This window comes from Myotis nattereri (genome assembly GCF_964212035.1).
Source record: "Myotis nattereri genome assembly, chromosome: 16".
Lineage (NCBI taxonomy): Eukaryota > Metazoa > Chordata > Mammalia > Chiroptera > Vespertilionidae > Myotis > Myotis nattereri.
In genome coordinates, this window is record NC_138091.1 from 42,742,052 (window position 1) to 42,760,580 (window position 18,529).

Consider the following 18,529-nt stretch of genomic DNA (forward strand, 5'->3'; position numbering starts at 1 on the left):
TGCATAATTTCCATTGCATGAATTTATCAGCGTCCCAGACTCAATAAATGTTAGCCAGCATTATTTTTTGGCTATTTTAAAAAATATATTTTTATTGATTTCAGAGAGGAAGGGAGAGGGAAAGAGAGATAGAAACATCAGTGATGATAGGGGATCACTGACTGGCTGCTTCCTGCACGCCCCCCAATGGGGACCAGGCATATGCCCTGACTGGGAATCGAATCATGACCTCCTGGATCATAGGTTGACACTCAACCACTGAGCCATGGCAGCTGGGCTGCTATTCTTTTTAAGAAATTTATCTTTATTGTTAAAAGTATTACAGATGGCCCCCTTTTCCCCCATTGACCCCCTAACCCCATCAATTTTTTTGCTTTTTTAAAAATATATTTTTAATTGATTTCAGAAAGGAAGGGAGAGGGAGAGATAGAAACATCAATGATATGAAAGAAGCATTGATCAGCTGCCTCCTGCACACTCCTTACTGGGGATCGAGCCCACAACCCGGGCATGTGCCCTGATTAGGAATTGAACCGTGACCTCCTGGTTCATAGGTTGACACTCAACCATTGAGCCATGCTGGCCGGGCATTTTTGGCTATTCTTAAATCCAGGAACCCTGTGTTCTTTGCGCCTACCTGACAATGCCTAAGTAGGCACTGTTAAATATTAAGTAAATGGAATGTTAAATTTTGAGATACTGTTATTTCTTGCAATAGGTTAATCCCTAATGCAACCTGTTGAGAGTGTTGATTGTAGACAAAATAGAGAAGAGTCCCAAGGACCAGTAACTAATATAAACTACTACAATAACTTTAAATATGCATAGAGATTCTTTACACTTCCAAAGAGCTATCACATCTATGCCAATTTCATTCTCCCAAATCCATGAAGTTACAGCAGAAATGTTTATATAAGGACATTCACGGGACAAACCAAGCTAATTTCTACTTCAAGGCCATGGTACTTGCTATTCTCCTCTGAAATGCTCTTCCTTTGGATATTTATACCTTGCTCCTTCATTTCACTCAGGTCTCTATGAAAATGTCACGTTTTCTGCGAAACCTTCAATTGCCACTCTATAAAAGTCCTCCTTACACACTGTTTTATTCTTATTAACACTTACCACTAGCTGAAATCTATTTATACATGCGTTTACTGTCATCTCCCCAACCACAATTGAAGCGAGGACTCCATTTCACTTAGTGCCTGGCACAATACAGGGCCTCAATAAGTATTTGCTGAATGAACGAATGAATGAATGAATGACTCCAACAAGGCACAGAGAAGATAGCTGGCTTGCCTACAGTTGCACAAAACTGGTAACTTCAGGCATCAAACCTCACTGCAGCTTCCCGCTATAACGCTGGCTCGCAAAGGAACACGGAATAAGCACGGAGCGAGTTTGGCAGAGGAGTGAAGATGGCACAGATGGAGCCGGAGAGGGGGCTGAACAGTGAGAGAATGACTCCTGCCTCGGGAAGGGGGCGCTTTCACTCCTGTCCCGTTCCACACCCCAATTTACCCATTTGTAAAGTAAAAGAGGCGACAGCATATAAACTCCCTCCCAGATCTGACAACAGTCTCCTTTCCCACCCGGAGCAACTCTCCCACCCGTGGCGCGCCAACTCACCTCCCTCCGGCTCAGCCAAAGCCTCCGAGCAGCCCGACGGAGCCCGCGCTTCCGGCCCACGCCGCGCCGCTGCCTGCGCCTGCTGCCCCGAAGGACCCCGCAGACGCCGCGGTCGCGTTTCTGCCGCGGACAGCCCTCTGCCTGAGCACTAGCTCGGAGGAATGGCGTCCGCGGACACAGGAACGGGAGAGCTGTACTTGTAGGCCCCCAAACTGAGGCGTGGGATACTCCAAACAGAGTGGGGCCTGAAGGGGCCTGAATCTGATCAGGCGCGTCGGGGCCACACTGAAAGGGGGCCTTCGAGTCGATCACGTGGGCAGGCTGTGGGAGCAGTTACTAGGCAACCACAGCGGCTGTGCCGGGTCTGCACTGAGCTGTTCTGTTGCGGAGTATCTGAGCGTCCCCAGAGAAAGCAAGGGAACCAAGGCCAGGGCTGCTGGGGTGACAGTCAGGGGAGTAATAGGGTTAGTTCTGTTTATTCACCGACCGGGTAGGGCTCAGAACTGGACAGGAGCCAGAACATCTGAGTTCAATTCCTGGCCAGCCCAGCCCCCTTCTTGGTTGGGGTGGAGAGGGAGGGCTCTAGGCTTGGATGCAGACATTCCACTACCCTGCCCTAGGGCTGTTGATGATGACTCAGTCATAACATCTTGCTCAATGCACCAGGAATCTGAGGCTCAAAGAGGTCTCACGACAGGTAAAAGCAAGCGCCAAAACTAGAACCCATATAGGTGATCTCCTGTAGAACAGGCCAATCGGCCTCCTACGCGGAGGCTACAGAAGTACAGTGGCAGAACTAAAGAGGTCTCCCCAGTACCTAGTCCTCCAGCCCTGGGCTGGACCGAGGAATTTGGGACAGGGATCATATAAGCCCCTTCTACTTGATTTCCTGCTCAGTCATTGCATTTGGTTTGGGTGAAAAGTATTCTTTCTCATTAAAGACATTTAATGATGGATGAAATTTTATCCCTGGGCTCAAGAGTAGCTAACCATAGTTCTGCTTTTGTGTGAGGTTCTCCTCAATCCCAGCAACTTGCTATGTGGAAGAGTGAAGGGACTGAATTCTGAGATCCATACGCTTCCTCACTGAAAGCGCCAATTCTTAGAGGCAGAATACGAAATTAAGATACAGCGCCACACTGAAAGTCAGTCTCTTTTCAGTGACCACAAATCTTAAGCACGCCCTCACTGTGTAACTCTATAAAGTAGAGAACTAGATTTTGTAAACCCCTCAATATAAGTGACAAGATGTCCGGAGTGCTTTTGGGTCATTTTGTGGGCCAGCGAAGAATCCATGTTCCTTCCCCTGTTACTGACCTTCCAGTGATGTCCATTCTCTGTTCCTTCCCAGGCACAGGCCATGGAAAGGAATGACATCATTGACTTCAAGGCTTTGGAGAAAGAGTTGCAGGCTGCTGTTACTGCTGATGAGAAGTACCAGAGGGAGAATGCTGCCAAGTTTCGGGCCGTGGAGCAGAGGGTGGCTTCCTATGAGGAGTTCAGGTTGGCTCAATGTCATTTTTCTCAGGTCCCCCTGGAATGGTGGACTCTAGTGGATTAAGAGCATGTGCTTTGGAGTCAGACAATTCTGGGCTTAGTCCTGGTCCTGTCCTCTGCTACCTGTGTCCTCTTATGCAAGTTATTTAAACTCTGTGAGCCTCTATTCCTCATCCGTAAGAGAGAATAACCATTACTATGATCAAACGAGTTATTATCTGTAAGATTTTTGAGGAGAATGTCTGGGACATGGGAAGTACCTAAAAGCTGTCAGCTATTGCTGCTGCTGCTGTTATTGTTACTGTTGTCAGATTGACCTGCCAACAGGTTCAGCCTCTATCATGCAAAGTCCAGCCACCTCACACCCACAGACATCATCAGGTCTATCCCTTAATCTCTGCCCTTTGCCTGCAGGGGTATTGTCCTTGCATCGCATCTCAAGCCACTGGAGCGGAAGGACAAGATAGGAGGAAAGAGGACTGTGCCCTGGAACTGTCACACTACTCCAAGAAGGACCTCTCCGGATGAAACCACTGAGATCTCCCCGGTAGGTGAGGCCCAGCAGGCTTCTCTGCCGGAAAGCTCCAGTCCTGTCTTCTTACAACACATACCTTTTCCTTGTTTCTCCTGTTAAGCCAACAGAGGCAGGCTTCTGCTTCTGATCCCAGAAAGAACAACCATCGGATGGTGAGGGGAGTTAAATTGGGCAGAACAAATCAGAAAGTTGAGCTAGGCAGGTCTCTGTCCTTTAACCTGCATTCACAGGTCAGGTTGGGGTCGCTCTGGGTTATATGGTGTACAGCAGGGGTCCTCAAACTTTTTAAACAGGGGGCCAGTTCACTGTCCCTCAGGCCGTTGGAGGGTCGGACTATAGTTTAAAAAAAAAACTATGAACAAATTCCTATGCACACTGCACATATCTTATTTTGAAGTAAAAAAACGAAACGGGAACAAATACAGTATTTGTATTTGCATGTGGCCCACGGGCCGTAGTTTGAGGACCCCTGGTGTATAGTATAACAATCCTATGGCAGTGTTGGAAGGGAGACCTAGCCTGACAGATCCTTAACACTCCCCTTGAGTTCTTTCTCTCTTCCTGAGGTTTTTAGTCGTCCCCTCTGCTCTGCTCAGAGTGAAAACCCCTACTCTCACATTCCTCAGTAGGAATATCCTGGTACAACTGAGAATCTCAAACCAGGCCTGGGTTCTTTGAGACCCTCCCTTGTCTGAAAAGGCGGCCATCATGTACCACAGGCTTTCCAGTGCTCAGAGAGCAGTAGCAGAGTTCAGCTGAGAACCCATAGGCTTCCCTCACTCTCACTGTCATAGAGCAGCTGGAAAAGCTCTGGGTTCCCTTCTTTTGCCATCCAGGAGAAAACACTCCTGCAGCCCGAGACCTCAGCAGAGTTCTACCGTGATTGGCGGCGATGCTTGCGGAGTGGGCCAGAGCGCTACCAGGCCCTGCTGCAGCTCGGAGGTCCCAAGCTGGGCCACCTCTTCCAGACGGACGTGGGGTTCGGACTCCTGGGGGAGCTGCTGATGGCACTGGCTGATCATGTGAGGCCGGCTGACCGGCTGGTGGTGCTGGGGATCTTGCGCGGCCTGGCCAGTACCGGGCGCTTTGCCCTGAACCTGAGCCTGATGAGCCACGCAGAGAGAGAGAGCTGCAGAAGCTTGTTTCAGAAGCTGCAGGCCATGGGCACCCCTAGACCCATGTCGGAGGGGCTCAGCCAGGAGGAGCAGGGTCTGGAGGAGCAGCCTGGTGGGCTCCAGGAGGAGGAAAGTCTCCTACAAGAACTGCTAGGGTTGTACCAAGTGGATTGATGGGGCCAGTTATCTTCCGAGGCCCCCAGTGATCACTGGCAGCATGTTTTGGTTACCTTGGGGGCTCCGCAAAATTGTATTAAGAAGCCCATACCGACTTCCCTTCTCAACTTGAAATCTTCAGAGCAAAAGCTAGCATCTAATCTTCCCCTCTTCTCCAGCCCCTCTGTGGCCTGATATTCTGAACTGTGTAGATCCACAGGATGGTCAAGGGCCCAGAAAGTTAAAAGAGCTTTGCTTCCCACCCTCAGAGTCTGTCACAGCTGTGGCCCACCAAATGCTGGCTACACTCGTAAGGCCTCTACCCAAAAAAGGGAAGAAGGAAAATCATTAATCTTCAGTAATAAACCAATACTGATCTCCATAGCTTTTAACAAGAATATTCATAACGTAAAACCAATGAATGGGCATTTGATCAGCAAATGGTCAAATGCTACCTCATTTGAGATGTATTTTTCCCCAGGGGCTGAGGTCCTGTGCAGGTTGCTTCTGGGAAAGCCCCACGCCATCAGTTTAGGTCTGGCCAACCTCCCAGGCTTCTTCGGATGGCCAGATGTGAAGGCGGTGGGTTTCCTTCAACTCCTGGATTAACCAGAGGGAAGACCTTTCCACCAGTCACCGGGGCAAGGCCTGGAGCAGGGAGGCCGAGATTTCCCTGTCTGGCTCCCAGCCTTGCTTCTCATTCCAGTTTCTCCTGACCCATTCTTGGGTGAGGGCCAGTGTTCTAGAAAGGGGAGAGAGGGCCAGGTTCTAGAATGGTTCTTCCTCGAGATCACATTGGAAGGGCATCTGGCCGCATGAGAAGGGCCTCCTGTACACCGGCTGGGAATAAATGGCCTTACCTTTGGCCGCTTCCCCTGCAGATGGTTGCTGCTTTTCTTGGCTGCTTCATCCTTTCCTCCAGCGGTGAATTCTAGCAGCCTCATAGGCCCGTGGTGCCCTGGTTTCCCCCCTCCGACCCTCCCCTCCTTCAGGCATGAACCTGCCCCACATCATTGTGCTCCTGTGGGCAGGGGGGAGTCTCCGGGCCTTTGAAATCGTGGAGAAGGAGAACATTTTTCAGAGGACCCCCTGCCCTGCTTTCCTGATGTTCGATAATGCAGCCTACCTGGCCGACATGAGCTTCGAGCTGCCCTGCCACTGTAAGCCCGAGGAGGTGTCTGCTGTGGTCTGGTACTATCAGGAGCGCCTTGGTAGCAGCCGCACCAAAGTGCTGACGGACTTCGACGGGCAGATGCTGACGGCGGCATCCCAGGTACGGGTGGGCAGCGACCTGCTGGTCCGCTTCAGCATCCGCATGTTCAGCCTGGTGGTCTTCCGGGCCCAGCCTGAGGACTCGGGCTTGTATTTCTGTGGCACCCGCAAGGGGGACTACTTCTATGCCTACGATGTGGACATCCAGAGCAGCGAGGGGATGGTGGCCACCTTCAAGGACCTGGGCCAGGAGCCCTTTGCAGATGACTACCGTGGGAGCCTCCACGTCTTCACCACCTTCTGGGAGTGGACTCCCTGTGACCGCTGCGGGGTCCGCGGGGAGCAGTGGCGCATTGGCCTCTGCTATCTGCAGAGCCCAGACCTCTCCCCACGCTACCGCAAGACAATGCCGGACGTGGTGTCCTGTGGTTCACGGGCTGTGCCCAGGAAGCTTCAGGCCAAGGTCAGGGACCACACACCCGAGCTGCTGGTCCAGAGCTGCCTGGTGCCCTGCAAGAATACCACGAAGATCCAGGGGAGGCTGATGGCCATTTTAAACTATGTGTCCAAAGTGGGCAGACGGCCCTGGCTGCCCCAGGTGCCCATCCAGTACCACCAGCAGAGGCTGAGTCATGGGCTCATCATCTCCTGTCCCGGGGCCCGGCCAGAGCACGCTGTGGCCTGGGACAAAGACCGCCAGCACTTGTACCGCACGCAGTACTTGCAGGGCACCAACAGGTCCATGAGGGTCTTCATCGACCATGGCAACCATCTCCACATCCGTTTCACTCAGCTGGACGACAGGGGCATCTACTATTGCTGGCGGCAGGGCGAGCGGGTCGCTGGGTTCCGACTGGGCGTGGCATCTCAAGGGCGCTACAAGGTCTCACTCTCGGACCCCGAGGTCCGCTCTGCCTTGGAACTCACCCTGATAGGGTACCTGCTCCTCACCGCAGTCTTCGTCACCATCCACCTTTGTCGCTGCTGCTGCTACGTGTTTCGCTGTTATCCTAGCTTCTCTTGCTAGGTTCTCTCTCCACCCTCTCCGAAGGCCAGCTGTGCTCAAATGTGTTTGTTAAATGATTCCAGGTGCTTCTGCGTGGGCATCCTGGGCTGGGACGTGTGGCAAGGGAGTGCGAACAAGTTTGTGAGTGACACCCTGCTCCCTGTTTTCATGGGCACGTCTGGGGCCTGGTCTGGGAAGTGGAGGAGCCTGAGGCAGGTGGGACATGGGACAGAGGCTATGATGCAAGTAGCCAAGGGGCACATGTCTTCTGACTTCATCAGGTCAGAGAAGGAGGAAGGTAGCCTCATATTTATTAAATGGCCTATTCAGTATCGAGCAGTGTTTGAGGTGCTTTCTTTTCTTGCCTCTGAGGACTGCCAAGTGGGTGCTGGTTAAATCGGGGGTATCATGGAGAGGAAGGAAGAAAAGAGTGGGGGAGCCACGTATATGTCCTCTCTGCCTTCCTCGCAGCCTTGTCCTGGGACCGGCTGGTAGAAATGGCAGGTTTGGAAATAAAGACTAGGACAGGGGAAATGGATGAGGAAAATGGAGCTCAGATTCAGGGCTTTCCCGAGAGGCTGCACCCATGCTGGAGACCGGGGTGAGAAGAGGAGCTGGGAGCAAAGGGGGGGCGAGTTGTGGGGGGCACCAGGACTGCTCTGGCAGAGCAGGGTTGGAGGTGGGACTTGTCATGTGGCTGCTGCTATGGGGGGTGTTGAGCTCTGGAGAGGATCAGTGACAAGAAGCACGCTGGGTCTTGTGCAAGGTTACTTGCTGCTCCCTTCCCCGGGCCCCAGCTTCTCCTGAACAGATCAGAGTCCACTCGGAGGGCGGCCACAGCCGTTGGCTTTATTTACCTCAGTGACTAAAGGCATCGGTGGGTGGCAGGAGGGAGTCAGAGAAAGGGCACCAAGTCTTGGAAAGAGATTCCCATTTCTCCCTCCCATTAGTCTTAGCAGTGGTTCTCAACCTTCTGGCCCTTTAAATACAGTTCCTCATGTTGTGACCCAGCCATAAAATTATTTTCGTTGCTACTTCATAACTGTCATGTTGCTACTGTTATGAATCCTAATGTAAATATCTGATATGCAGGATGGTCTTAGGCGACCCCTGTGAAAGGGTCGTTCGACCGCCAAAGGGGTCGCGACCCACAGGTTGAGAACCGCTGCCTTAGAGGGAAGAGGGGGGTCCCTGGGGTGGGTCCTCTCAGCTCCATTTCTGGGCACAGATAATCCCACACTTCCCACGTGTGTGCTCCCTCTCCAGGCCGTAGGGACCCAAACCAGGGTCATCACTCTGCTCGTGCCTCCATTTCCTGAATTATAAAAGAGAGTGCTACCTAGAATACTGGGTGCATCTTGCATTTGAGTAAGAGGGGACCACAGGGCCCGTAGTTTAGGGAAAAGCATCAGGTCACTATGGGGCACAGACAGGCAGATGGATGGCATTGGCTTCACCCAGCGGTATCTGCTGGGTTGGGAGGCAGCAGCTGCAGGGGCTCAGAGGCTTTGGGTGGACAGGGATTCTGCAGCAAGGAAGGGCCTTTAGACCTGAACAAAGGGTGCCCTGCCCCTGTGGACGGCAGCCCCTTTTTCTCTTATTTCAGTATCTTCAAGAAGATGCATCACTTCTTTGATTCCCACGACCCAGAGGCCAAGTATAGCTGGTCATCCCAAACCCCAACTCTGATGCCTAGCATCCTCCTCCTCCCTCCTCCACTCTACCTGCCTCCCTCCCCCAGCCTGTATGGGGGATGTCCTCCTGGGCTTGACCTCCATGAACTGACACCCAGGGGCCAAGCAGCCCCCGCTACTCCTTTCCCAGCACCACTGCCCTCTCTACGTAGACTAAGACCCCCTAGTGCTGAGAATCAAGCTCCCACTGCCCACATGGCAGCTCAGTGAGGCTGAGACACTTGAATCATCATTCCCTCTGGGCAGGCCAGGAGTTCTGTCTGCTGGGGACGCCAGGTGGTAGGATACCCCCACCTACTATCAGACCGGCCAGGCTCGGTCTAGGTTAAGAGTGAGCCGCTGGCCAGGGCTACCATGCCTGTGGGAACTTCCCCTTCCTGTCTCAGAGTCTCGGTTTTCCTCCAGCAGCCACGGACACTCCAAGGCCCACTTCCCAGATAGCCCAGAGACCGCCAGCTCTGACAGCGGTTGCCATGACAACAGGGATTAGGCTCTGGAGAGTGATTTATTAGGTCTCTAGGCCCTCCCCAACTTCTCTCTTCCCTCCCAATTCTAACCCAAGCTTCTGGCCATGCCCCTCCAGGCTGCCCCTTTGGGGTGAGTGCCCTTTTAGATGGAGTTGCTGGGAGTGGGGTGGGTGCTGTCTGGTGGGCCTACTGCGGATGGAGCCTAGGGCAAAAGCTGGCATAGAGACGTCGTGGGGAGCAGCTGCCACGGGGTGGTGGGAACTCAGGTCTGGGAAAATGAGCGATCAGAGGAGGGGCAGCTATCCTGTTTACTGCTGCAGGCCCCTCCCGATAGGGGACAGGGGCCTCCAGGTGGTTCCCGCCTCACATCACGTCCTTGTGCTCCTGCTTGGACTCCTTAATGACCTGCGGGGACAGAGAAGGCGCACAGTGCCACAGTCAGGAGCTCACACCGACCCCGGGCCCACCACTGCCAGGCTCTGTGACCGTGGGCAAGTCCCCAGACTCCCTGGGTCTTTGCTTTCTATGAAGGTAACCAGAACTCCCTCGCGCAGCAGTCGGAGGGGGAGGGATGAGGTCACACCTGTAAATCATTTAGCACCGTGCCAGGCACATGGTGAGCTGATGGTGTGAAATTAACTAGTGCTGTTGTTGGTGTGATGGGGAGTAGGTTATGCCAAATCCCCTTTTCCCATTCCTCTGGAAGGTTCCTTTAACCAAGCTGGAAATGGAAAGTCGGTAGAGAAAACTGCTAACGTCTTTAATTTTTTCTCTCTCTCCCCCAGGCCTGGCGCTGGGGGTACCTGAGTTAGGGTGAGAAAGGGAGAAAGCCCACGTCAGGACCCATCCCGTGGCCGAGGCACCCAGGCTCCCCTTAGAACTGCCGGCGGAGGGGGTGGGGAATCTAACCACATCCAGGTTCCTTCCCCTCTCCCAGAGCCTCCCGGGAGAGCCCTGTGAGTTATCAAGACCCTTCCATGTGCCAGTTCCGGCTTCATTCCAGAGCCTGGCCTCAAGAATTCCTGGGGCAGCCTGAGCTGACGGGGCCAGAACCTCAGGGCTGCTGTCCTCACCTCTCCATCCCGCATCTCCACAGTCTTCACCACGATGTTTCTCTTGAGATGGCCTTCCGACACGGACTTGGTGTCCAGGCTGGTTTCTGTGGATGAGAGGAGAGGAGGCCTCCTGTGGGCTCTCGGGTGCTAGACATCCTCTGCCACCCTGGCTCCTGTCACACCCAGAGCGTGAGTGCAGAGGCCTATCCAATCCGGCAGGGAGGGCCTCGGCTCCTCCACAGGGGCTGGCGACCCCCCAGTCCCCGCTGTGTTGGGCAAGTCCTGGCTACTCTGTCCACTGCCCTGCTGGCTCTCCTGGCCTGGCTGCGTTTAGTCCCTCTGTGAGCCCTTGCCCGGGACCTGGCTTTCTGACAACACAACGCTGTGTCGAGGTAGGATCACGTGGGCTTTGAAACCAGGCAGGCCAGAGCCAGAGTCCCAGCTCAGCCACTAACCAGCCACACGACTGTGGGCAAGTTACTTTACCTCTCCCAGCCCCAGTTTCCTCATCTGTAAAATAGGGACATGGTGCCTACTTCTCTAGGTGGGAGTGAGGAGTCAGTCGACTGAAATCACGTATGTGCAGTGATTGGCTCAGTACAGGTGGGTCCCTTTCCTGTCGCTCCTCCCCTCTCCCACTTCTCTGGGCCCCCATAGCCCTTTACTGTCTGGGACTTGGCAGTATTACCTCTAGCTGGCACCCCCTCCCCCATTATCTTTTCTGATGCTGAACTAAGTCCTAGGACACACATATCTACTTCCTAAATGTCTAGCCCAGAAGAAGAAGACTTTTCCCCCCGTAGCTGAGGCCCACATACAAGTAAGAAGTAATTTAGCTTTTCCCCTCAGAGAGAAAAATATAACACTCACTAATATTTAAAATTAAGAGCAGGGAGTGTAAAACTTTATTCACTACAAGAGCAGCGGTCCAGGGGGAAATAATCCTCGGGGCTGAATCAGCATCGAGCTGAGCAACGGAGCCTCGGGGACCGACGACTCAAGCAGAGAGCTTGCCACTGGGCACAGAGGCCCTAGGGGCCCTCTCAGGTGGGGAAGGAGTGAGGAGGAGGCTGGCATTTGCTCAGAGGCCCCAGAGCATCTCCTCTGAGCACCTGAGGACATATCACCCCAACACCAGCCGGTCTGCTAGTTTCACCTACAATTTACCCTGTGCCAGGTCCTAACCTACATTTACCCTGTGCCAGGCACTGAGGTTGCTGGGAAGATGGCACAGGCTGGCCCTTTAGGGAAACCTGGGAGGAGGGAGCCCAGGAGGATGGGGAACATGGACTTGGTGAGGCTCCCTCCCTGCCGAGTGGGGAAAAGCGCCGTGTCTGAGAGGCGGGCAGCTAACCGAGAGCCGGCGGGGCTCCGTTTACAATCTGGTGAGCCTGAATTGGTATAACTTGTACTGTGAGGCTTTTGAGATGTCTCGTGACCTTGTGACCTTCCCCTTCTTTGGTGCTTTTGCCCCCTGTAGTGACAAGCAGTTGGAAAAACAAAAACATAAAACACTCAGATGGACAGAGGATCTGCAAGTGTTCAGGGATCTGCAGACAGGACAGAGGTCGAGACCCTCACCCAGTTCTGTAGGGAATGGGGTGCAGGGATGAAAGGGGGACACAGGGCAGAGCAGGACAGGAGTGGCTGCAAGCCCCACCTAAGATGCCCTGGGATGGTGTGATCTGGCCAGGAACTCCACGGTGAATCATGAAAGCCCCCAAGGAGCACCCCGAACCCTTTTACCCAGGTTCTCAGCCCCAGGCCAGAGCAGCAGCCCACAGGCCTGGGGGAGGGGCATTAACCCTATACCCTGGCCACTCGGCCTGCTCTACTGACCTCGGATCTGCAGGTTGGAGAAGGTCTGCACAGGAATGGTGATGCTGAAAGACAGCGGAGGGAGAGCAGTGACCAGGCCGCCCAAGGACATCCCAGGCCAGGCCCTGACTCAGGGTCATCATGACAGCCTCAAGGCGCGCATTTCCTAATTTCCCTCAGCAGCCAACATGCTCCATGGAGCTCCAAGAGTCTGCAAGGGGCTCGGATGTTATGGAAGATGGGGACTTGGAGGAGGGCAAAGACAGTTCTGAGGAGGTACAAGAGATAGGTCAGGGGAAAAGAAGTCCAACTATTGTTGGGAGGGTGGCGGGATGAGCCTTTGAGTTTAAGTCCTTGCCCTGGGACCTAATCAGCATCGGTTGAGTTGAACGCATTCACTCATTCATCAAACATTTGTGGAATGCCTACTGTGTGTTATGGGAGCACTGTGCTGGGCACTGGGTTAGGAGGGGGCTGGACAGGCTCACCGGTTCTCCTCGCCCTCCAGCAGCTTCCGGTAGGTGGCGATCTCCATGTCCAGGGCCAGCTTGATGTTGAGCAGGTCCTGGTACTCCTGCAGGTGCCGGGCCATCTCGTCCTTGAGGGTCTGCCCCTCCTCCTCCAGCCGGGCCAGGGTCTCCTGGTAACTCGCTACCTCCCGCGCGTGACGCTCCTCCTGCTCCCGCATCTGCCTCTCCAGGGACTGGTTCTGAAGGGTGGAAGCCAGCCGGTCCCTCGAGGTACCTTCTCGCCCTTGGATGGGACCAGCTGGGGAGGCCTTTGGGGCCCCGCCCCGCCTTCGCTCTGGCCCCGTCCCCCGTCCTGGTCCCCACCCTTGGCCCCTCTCCTCTAGCATCCCTGGGGGTGGCAGGTCCCCTCCTCCCGCTCGCCAGCCTCAGTTCGCTGCCCCCGTCCACCCACGCTCACCGTCCCGCGCAAGGACTCCAGGTCGCAGGTCAACACCTGCAGCTGGTGCCGGTAGTCGTTGGCCTCATGCTTGGCCCGGCGGAGCAGCTCCGCGTTGCGGGCAGCGGCATCTGTCAGGTCCGCAAACTAGATGGGGAAGAGGGCCTTAAGCTGAAGGGCGGGTGGCAGCCGCAGATGGGGAGCTGTGTGGGCCCTGGGAAGGCACGGTCTCTGGGAAATCAGGGAGCTGGGCAGGACCCCAGGGCTGTGGTCTCGGTCGCCCCAGGACACTGGCCCTGGGTGGGATTATTCCCAGAGGCTGTGACCCATGGGTAGCAGACCAGAAGCCACTGCTGCGTCTTCAGCACCTAGCACGATGCCTGGTCGCGGAATGAATGAATGAACGAGCAGGATTGCCACAGAACCCAGAATCTCCTGCACTGGCACCTCCATCTACAGGCCTGAACCCTGTTTCCCCCACCTGGACAGTAATGGGTTCTAATAGCCCTCCCTCCCCCAGCTGGCAGCGAAGCCCTCGGGGCTCCATCAGGCCGCAGTCTGCTCAGAACCACCATTGGTTTCTGCCACTCACACTCCTCAGCTCTGTGTCCTGGGCCAGCATCTCCGGGCCCCACCTCTCTGTGCCTTTCTGCCTCCGGGCCTCTACACATGCTCTGTCCTGCACTCAGAATGCCCCTTCCCTCTTCTCTTCATGGCCTGCTGGTCCTGCTTAGGCCAACTACCCTCCCTTCCATGATACCTTCCCTGGTCCCCACATTGTATATAGACTCTGCCCTGCAGTGTTGTCCATAAGACACCATACTTGGGTGCACATCACATCTTCCTGGCCAGACATGTCTCTGTAGCCTGGGCAGTGCCTGGCATGCGGCAAATGCTCAATAATCCAAGACACAGATGGCAGAGGCATCAAGAATGCAGGCTCCCAAGTGAGCTGGCTAGGGTTGGAAACCTAGCTCTACCGCTTTGAAGCTGTGGACTTTGGGCAAATTAGTTAACCTTTCTGGACTTCAGTTTTCTCATCTATCAAAGAACAGTACCTACTTCATAGTAAGATAATCTATGCAAAGCACAAGGCCTGACACACAACAGTGTTGTCAAATAATAATAGTAATAGTAGCAATAAGTTCTTATTAGAAGTAATATTGCCTGTGTGTCTCTGGGCAAGTCACCTCACTTGTCTGGTGAATGTCAGTCACCCAGAGAAGATCCTCTCCCAGCTTCCCTGAGTGTCTTGTATGGAGCCAGGAGGGCTGCCTGGAGGAGGCAGGCTGGCCCATAATCAGGGTTACCTTGGACCGGTACCACTCCTCTGCCTCGTGCATGTTGCTGGATGCCACTGCCTCATACTGCGTGCGGATCTCTCTCAGGGCTGCTGTGAGGTCTGGCTTGGCCACATCCAGCTCCACATGGACCTGCTGCCGGGCCAGCTGCCCCTGGAGCTCCCGCACCTCCTGACCAGGTGAGAGAAGGGATAGCAGGGCTCAGAGCCCAGGCCGCAGTTGGGGTTTTCTGATTGCCCTCTTCTGCCTGCCTGTCGGACATCGATGATGGCTAAGGGAAATGGAACAGCCCTAGTCGGAGGAAGTGCATGGCCCAGGCTAGAGGAGGCAGGGGCGTTTTGGGGCCTCATGGTGTCCTCTCCCCAGGCCTGGACAGGCAGGAGACAGAAAGTGTACCCGTGTCATTATGAAAGAATGTTTGAGCCCTAACCAGTTTGGCTCAGTGGATAGAGCTTCGGCCTGCAGACTCAAGGGTCCCGGGTTCGATTCCAGTCAAGGGCATGTGCCTTGGTTGCGGGCACATCCCCAGTGGGGAGTGTGCAGGGGGCAGCTGATTGATGTTTCTCTCTCATCGATGTTTCTAACTCTCTGTCCCTCTCCCTTCCTCTCTGTGGACGATCAATAAAATATATTAAAAAAAAATAAAAAAAGAAAGAATGTTTGAGTTCCTGTGCGTGTGTGCCCGTGGGCTCCCAGGTTCCATGGGGTCATGGATGCTGAATCCATGATCTGAGGTCACAGCTAATTGGGATCCTTTTCGTTATGAATGATTCTCGGTTAAATGGAGACAGATGGCAGAATGGAGTCAGAGAGACTGTGTGAGTTTACCAAGTGCTCCAACCTCTTTGGGCTTCAATGTCCTCTGTGAAAAGGAGATTATACTGAAAGGTCCCTCCTACAGGGCTATAGTGGAGAAAAAGAGGTCCCAAAACTTTTGTAATTCTCAGTAAGTGGAGTGTGTATCTGTGTGCATTTTACCAGGGGCTGTTGATGCTCTCTTGTCTGTCCCTATTTCTATCTTCCTCAATTTCTCTCTTTGTTTTTAATCTCTCTCTCCCCCACCCCCCTTCCAATCTCTCTGTTGGGCTTTACCTCCTCATGGATCTTCCTCAAGAACTGGATTTCCTCCTCCAGAGACTCAATCTTCCTCTCCAGATCCAGACGGGCCAGGGTGGCTTCATCTGCCTCCTAAAGTAGGGAGGAGGCAAAGGGCCACTCTGACCCCAGACTCTTCCTCCCCATTCCCTGGCCTTGTCTGTGCCCCCACCCCCTTCTGGGGCTGGGAGAGCAGCACATTGCTCAGGAGGGCTGGTGGGGGCCCGTGTTTGGGTGGGCTGCCATCAACCCTTTCCCACCTCCTGCGCCCCACCCCTCCACCCCCCTGACCTGTCGATAGGCAGCCAGGTTGTTCTCGGCCTCCAGCCTCAGGTTGGTTTCATCCTGGAGCCTGGGGTAGGGGGACACATTCCTGGGTCCATGCTCTTCTGAGGACTCTTGGACCCCGGCCCCAATCTCCCTGGAGGTGGCTGCCAGAGAGCACCCCCCAATCCAGGACTAGTGGAGGGGCCAAAGGAGAGCCTTGGCCAGGAAAGTGAACAGCTGAGGGCCTTGGCTGTAACTCATTACTAAGGTGCCTTATCAGGGTTGCTGCACCTGCTCCTGCTCACGCAGGCGCTTCCACCATCACACACTCACCGCTATTAGCACACACACACGTCCTCCTGCACTTGAGGGCACACACGCATGCCCAGCTGGCTCAGCAAAGCACCAAGCCCCTGGGGTTCCCCCCGGTCTTTGGAAATGGGTGTTATTAAGATCTCTGCTTCACAGCTGTGCAAGTTGAAGCCTTGCCTAGGATCATAAGCTGGTGACAGACCAAGTCACCTGTGTTCTGAAGCCAGGCTTTCCTGCTCTTTCCCCGCCTCCCTTTACCCCCAGGCCCAGTCCTTCCCTTCCGTGTTCTCCTCTCTGTGCACCCAGGCTCAGAATAGGTGCACTCCCCGCCCACAGTCACAGGGCCCCAGAGTGAATGAAACACACAACTAACTGGGACCCCTGACTGCTCTAGCACAGACTTCCCCAAGGGGCAGGTGCTGAGCGTGCCCTTTTTCCTGGCAGAAGGTCTTGGGGAACGAAATCCCTGAGGCCCTGAGCCTTCTCCCAGTCCCTGCTGTCATTTGGGGGAGCAAGGACAGCCCTCCCTTCCCAGAGATGTGGAAACCAGTGAGCAGGGAGGCAGAGCCCCGGCTTGAGTCTCCGCAGGCCTGCGGACACTTCCTCCTGGGGGCTCAGTCCTCCCTGCTCATGAGGCCCCTCTCCCAGGCGCCCTCCTCACTTCTGCCTCAGGGTGCCCAGGTCCTGCGCCAGATTGTCCCTCTCGACCTCGAGCCGGGCGCAGTTGGCGGTGAGATGATCGAGCCGCAGGCGCAGCTCCCGCAGCTCAGCCTGGTAGACGTCGGCCAGCTTGGTGGGCTCCTTGGCCCGCAGCTGGTTCAGCTCCGCAGCCAGTGCCTTGTTCTGCTGTTCCAGGAAGCGCACCTTCTCGATGTAACTGGCGAAGCGGTCATTGAGCTCCATCATCTCTGCCCGCTCGCTGGCCCGTGTCTCCTTGAAGCCGGTGTTGAGTGCCCCGGCCAAGGAGAAGTCCACCCGGGCCGGGAGTGGGGGTGGCATTCGAGCCAGGGAGAAGCGGGTGCCTGGAACCAAGCGGTGGCTGGGAGTCAGGCCCCCAACCACCATCTCCGAGGAGGAAACATAGGCGCGGCGGGCAGCTGAGGTGACCCGTCTCCTCTCCATCCTGGCCTGCTCTGCGGGCTCCTAGGATGCGAGGGCTTTATGAAGGAAGGGGCTGTCTTGACACAGGCCAGATTGTCCCTGGCAACACCCCCTGGCATAGCCTGAGGAGGTGGGGCTGGGTTGCAGCCCAGCCATGGGGAGCGTTCTTCTCACCCCACTGAGGTCATTGTGCCCAGAGGCAGGGCCTCCTGGGCATGCCAGCCCCAGCCTGGCCACAGTCAGAGGTACTGGTGGGCACTGCCTGGGGCCAGATGGTAGGTCTGAGGCCCAATCACTGGACAAGGAGACCTTCTCTCTAGGAAGGTGGATTAAGAAAAGGCTGGACCGCCCTAACCGGTTTGGCTCAGTGGGTAGAGCGTCGGCCTGCTGACTCAAGGGTCCCAGGTTCGATACCGGTCAAGGGCATGTACCTTGGTTGCGGGCATGTACCTTGGTTGCGGGCACATCCCCGGTAGGAGGTGTACAGGAGGCAGCTGATTGATGTTTATCTCTTGTCGATGTTTCTAACTCTCTATTCCTCTCCCTTCCTCTCTGTTAAAAAAATCAATAGAATATATTTTTAAAAAGCAGAAATTTAATTTTAAAAAAAGAGAAAAGGCGTTTGTCCAATATGCTTAAGGAACAGTCTGTATTACAGTTTCTTGCCAAGCCAATTCCCAAGAGATTGCTGGAGTCCATTCCTCTGAATACAGGCATCCCGCATTTTTGCTTTCTTCCCACTCCCTGGAGTTCTGGGGCTGTGGACTGAAATTGATCACTGGCCTTTTGTCTGGAGCAGTGATCACCAACCGGCAGTCTGTGGACCACAAGTGGTGTGTGAGGTCCAAAAGGTTGGAGACCGCTGGTCTGGAGGGTCAATTGAGGCCTCTCTCTAGCAGTGGGGGATGATGAAAGGAACTTGGGGGTCCTGATAGGGCAAGAGGGGGCAGGCACTGCACTCTCTGGCCCTTTCCCTGGCTCAGTCTCACAGGGCTCACCCTTCTGTGCCCAGCTTCCCTGCACCCCCTCCCAGAGCCCAGGCCTTGACAGCTCCACAAAGCAGTTATGAATGAGCTGGCTGTCCCTACTCCCATCTTTGTTCCTGTAATACCCTGTTTCCCTGGCCACCCCTCACCTCACTCTCACACTGGAGATTTATCTCCTTCGAGTTCCCACACATCAGGTTGAGAAGACGGGGAAAGGCCTCTAGGGGTAGGTGAGTTTGGGAACCCATGAGCCACTGCTTCCAAACTGGGAACCTGGGCCTGGGCCCTGTTGCCCCTTGAGAATTCAAATCCATTTACCCCCTTTACTTTGGTCCCACAGGGTCAGCACCCCACCCAGGACTCCCACCCATCCG

General features: G+C 54.8%; 4 protein-coding genes across 5 annotated transcripts in view; 2 read left to right on the forward strand and 2 right to left on the reverse strand.

The window, feature by feature from the left end:
* The window catches only part of EFTUD2 (elongation factor Tu GTP binding domain containing 2), a 36,398-nt gene extending 34,677 nt beyond the window's left edge, over nucleotides 1-1,721 (reverse strand). Inside the window, exon 1 of the mRNA XM_081109186.1 lies at nucleotides 1,633-1,721. The gene's annotated coding sequence lies outside the window, so the exon portion shown is untranslated. The remainder of the gene's footprint in view (nucleotides 1-1,632) is intronic.
* Nucleotides 1,722-2,989: 1,268 nt separating this feature from the next.
* On the forward strand, nucleotides 2,990-7,485 carry DNAAF19 (dynein axonemal assembly factor 19). The gene is made up of 3 exons (XM_081110497.1): nucleotides 2,990-3,135; nucleotides 3,544-3,676; nucleotides 4,501-7,485. Exons 1-3 carry the CDS (start codon nucleotides 2,993-2,995, stop codon nucleotides 4,951-4,953), a joined length of 729 nt encoding a protein of 242 aa, XP_080966623.1. The 5' UTR covers nucleotides 2,990-2,992; the 3' UTR covers nucleotides 4,954-7,485.
* Nucleotides 5,155-7,485, forward strand: FAM187A (family with sequence similarity 187 member A). Its single transcript, XM_081110496.1, has one exon. It carries the CDS (start codon nucleotides 5,930-5,932, stop codon nucleotides 7,172-7,174), a length of 1,245 nt encoding a protein of 414 aa, XP_080966622.1. The 5' UTR covers nucleotides 5,155-5,929; the 3' UTR covers nucleotides 7,175-7,485.
* A 500-nt stretch (nucleotides 7,486-7,985) lies between these two features.
* GFAP (glial fibrillary acidic protein) lies at nucleotides 7,986-17,208 on the reverse strand. 2 transcript variants are annotated; one of them, XM_081110581.1, is made up of 10 exons: nucleotides 16,730-17,197; nucleotides 15,781-15,841; nucleotides 15,487-15,582; nucleotides 14,404-14,565; nucleotides 13,115-13,240; nucleotides 12,676-12,896; nucleotides 12,209-12,252; nucleotides 11,724-11,843; nucleotides 10,388-10,473; nucleotides 7,986-9,719 (listed from the first exon to the last, which is right to left on the reverse strand). In XM_081110581.1, exons 1-10 carry the CDS (start codon nucleotides 17,188-17,190, stop codon nucleotides 9,678-9,680), a joined length of 1,419 nt encoding a protein of 472 aa, XP_080966707.1. In that variant the 5' UTR covers nucleotides 17,191-17,197; the 3' UTR covers nucleotides 7,986-9,677. The 2 variants fall into 2 exon arrangements, with proteins under 2 accessions (XP_080966707.1, XP_080966706.1); XM_081110580.1 differs by lacking the exon at nucleotides 11,724-11,843 and having other exon boundaries at nucleotides 16,730-17,208.
* Nucleotides 17,209-18,529: the final 1,321 nt, after the last annotated feature.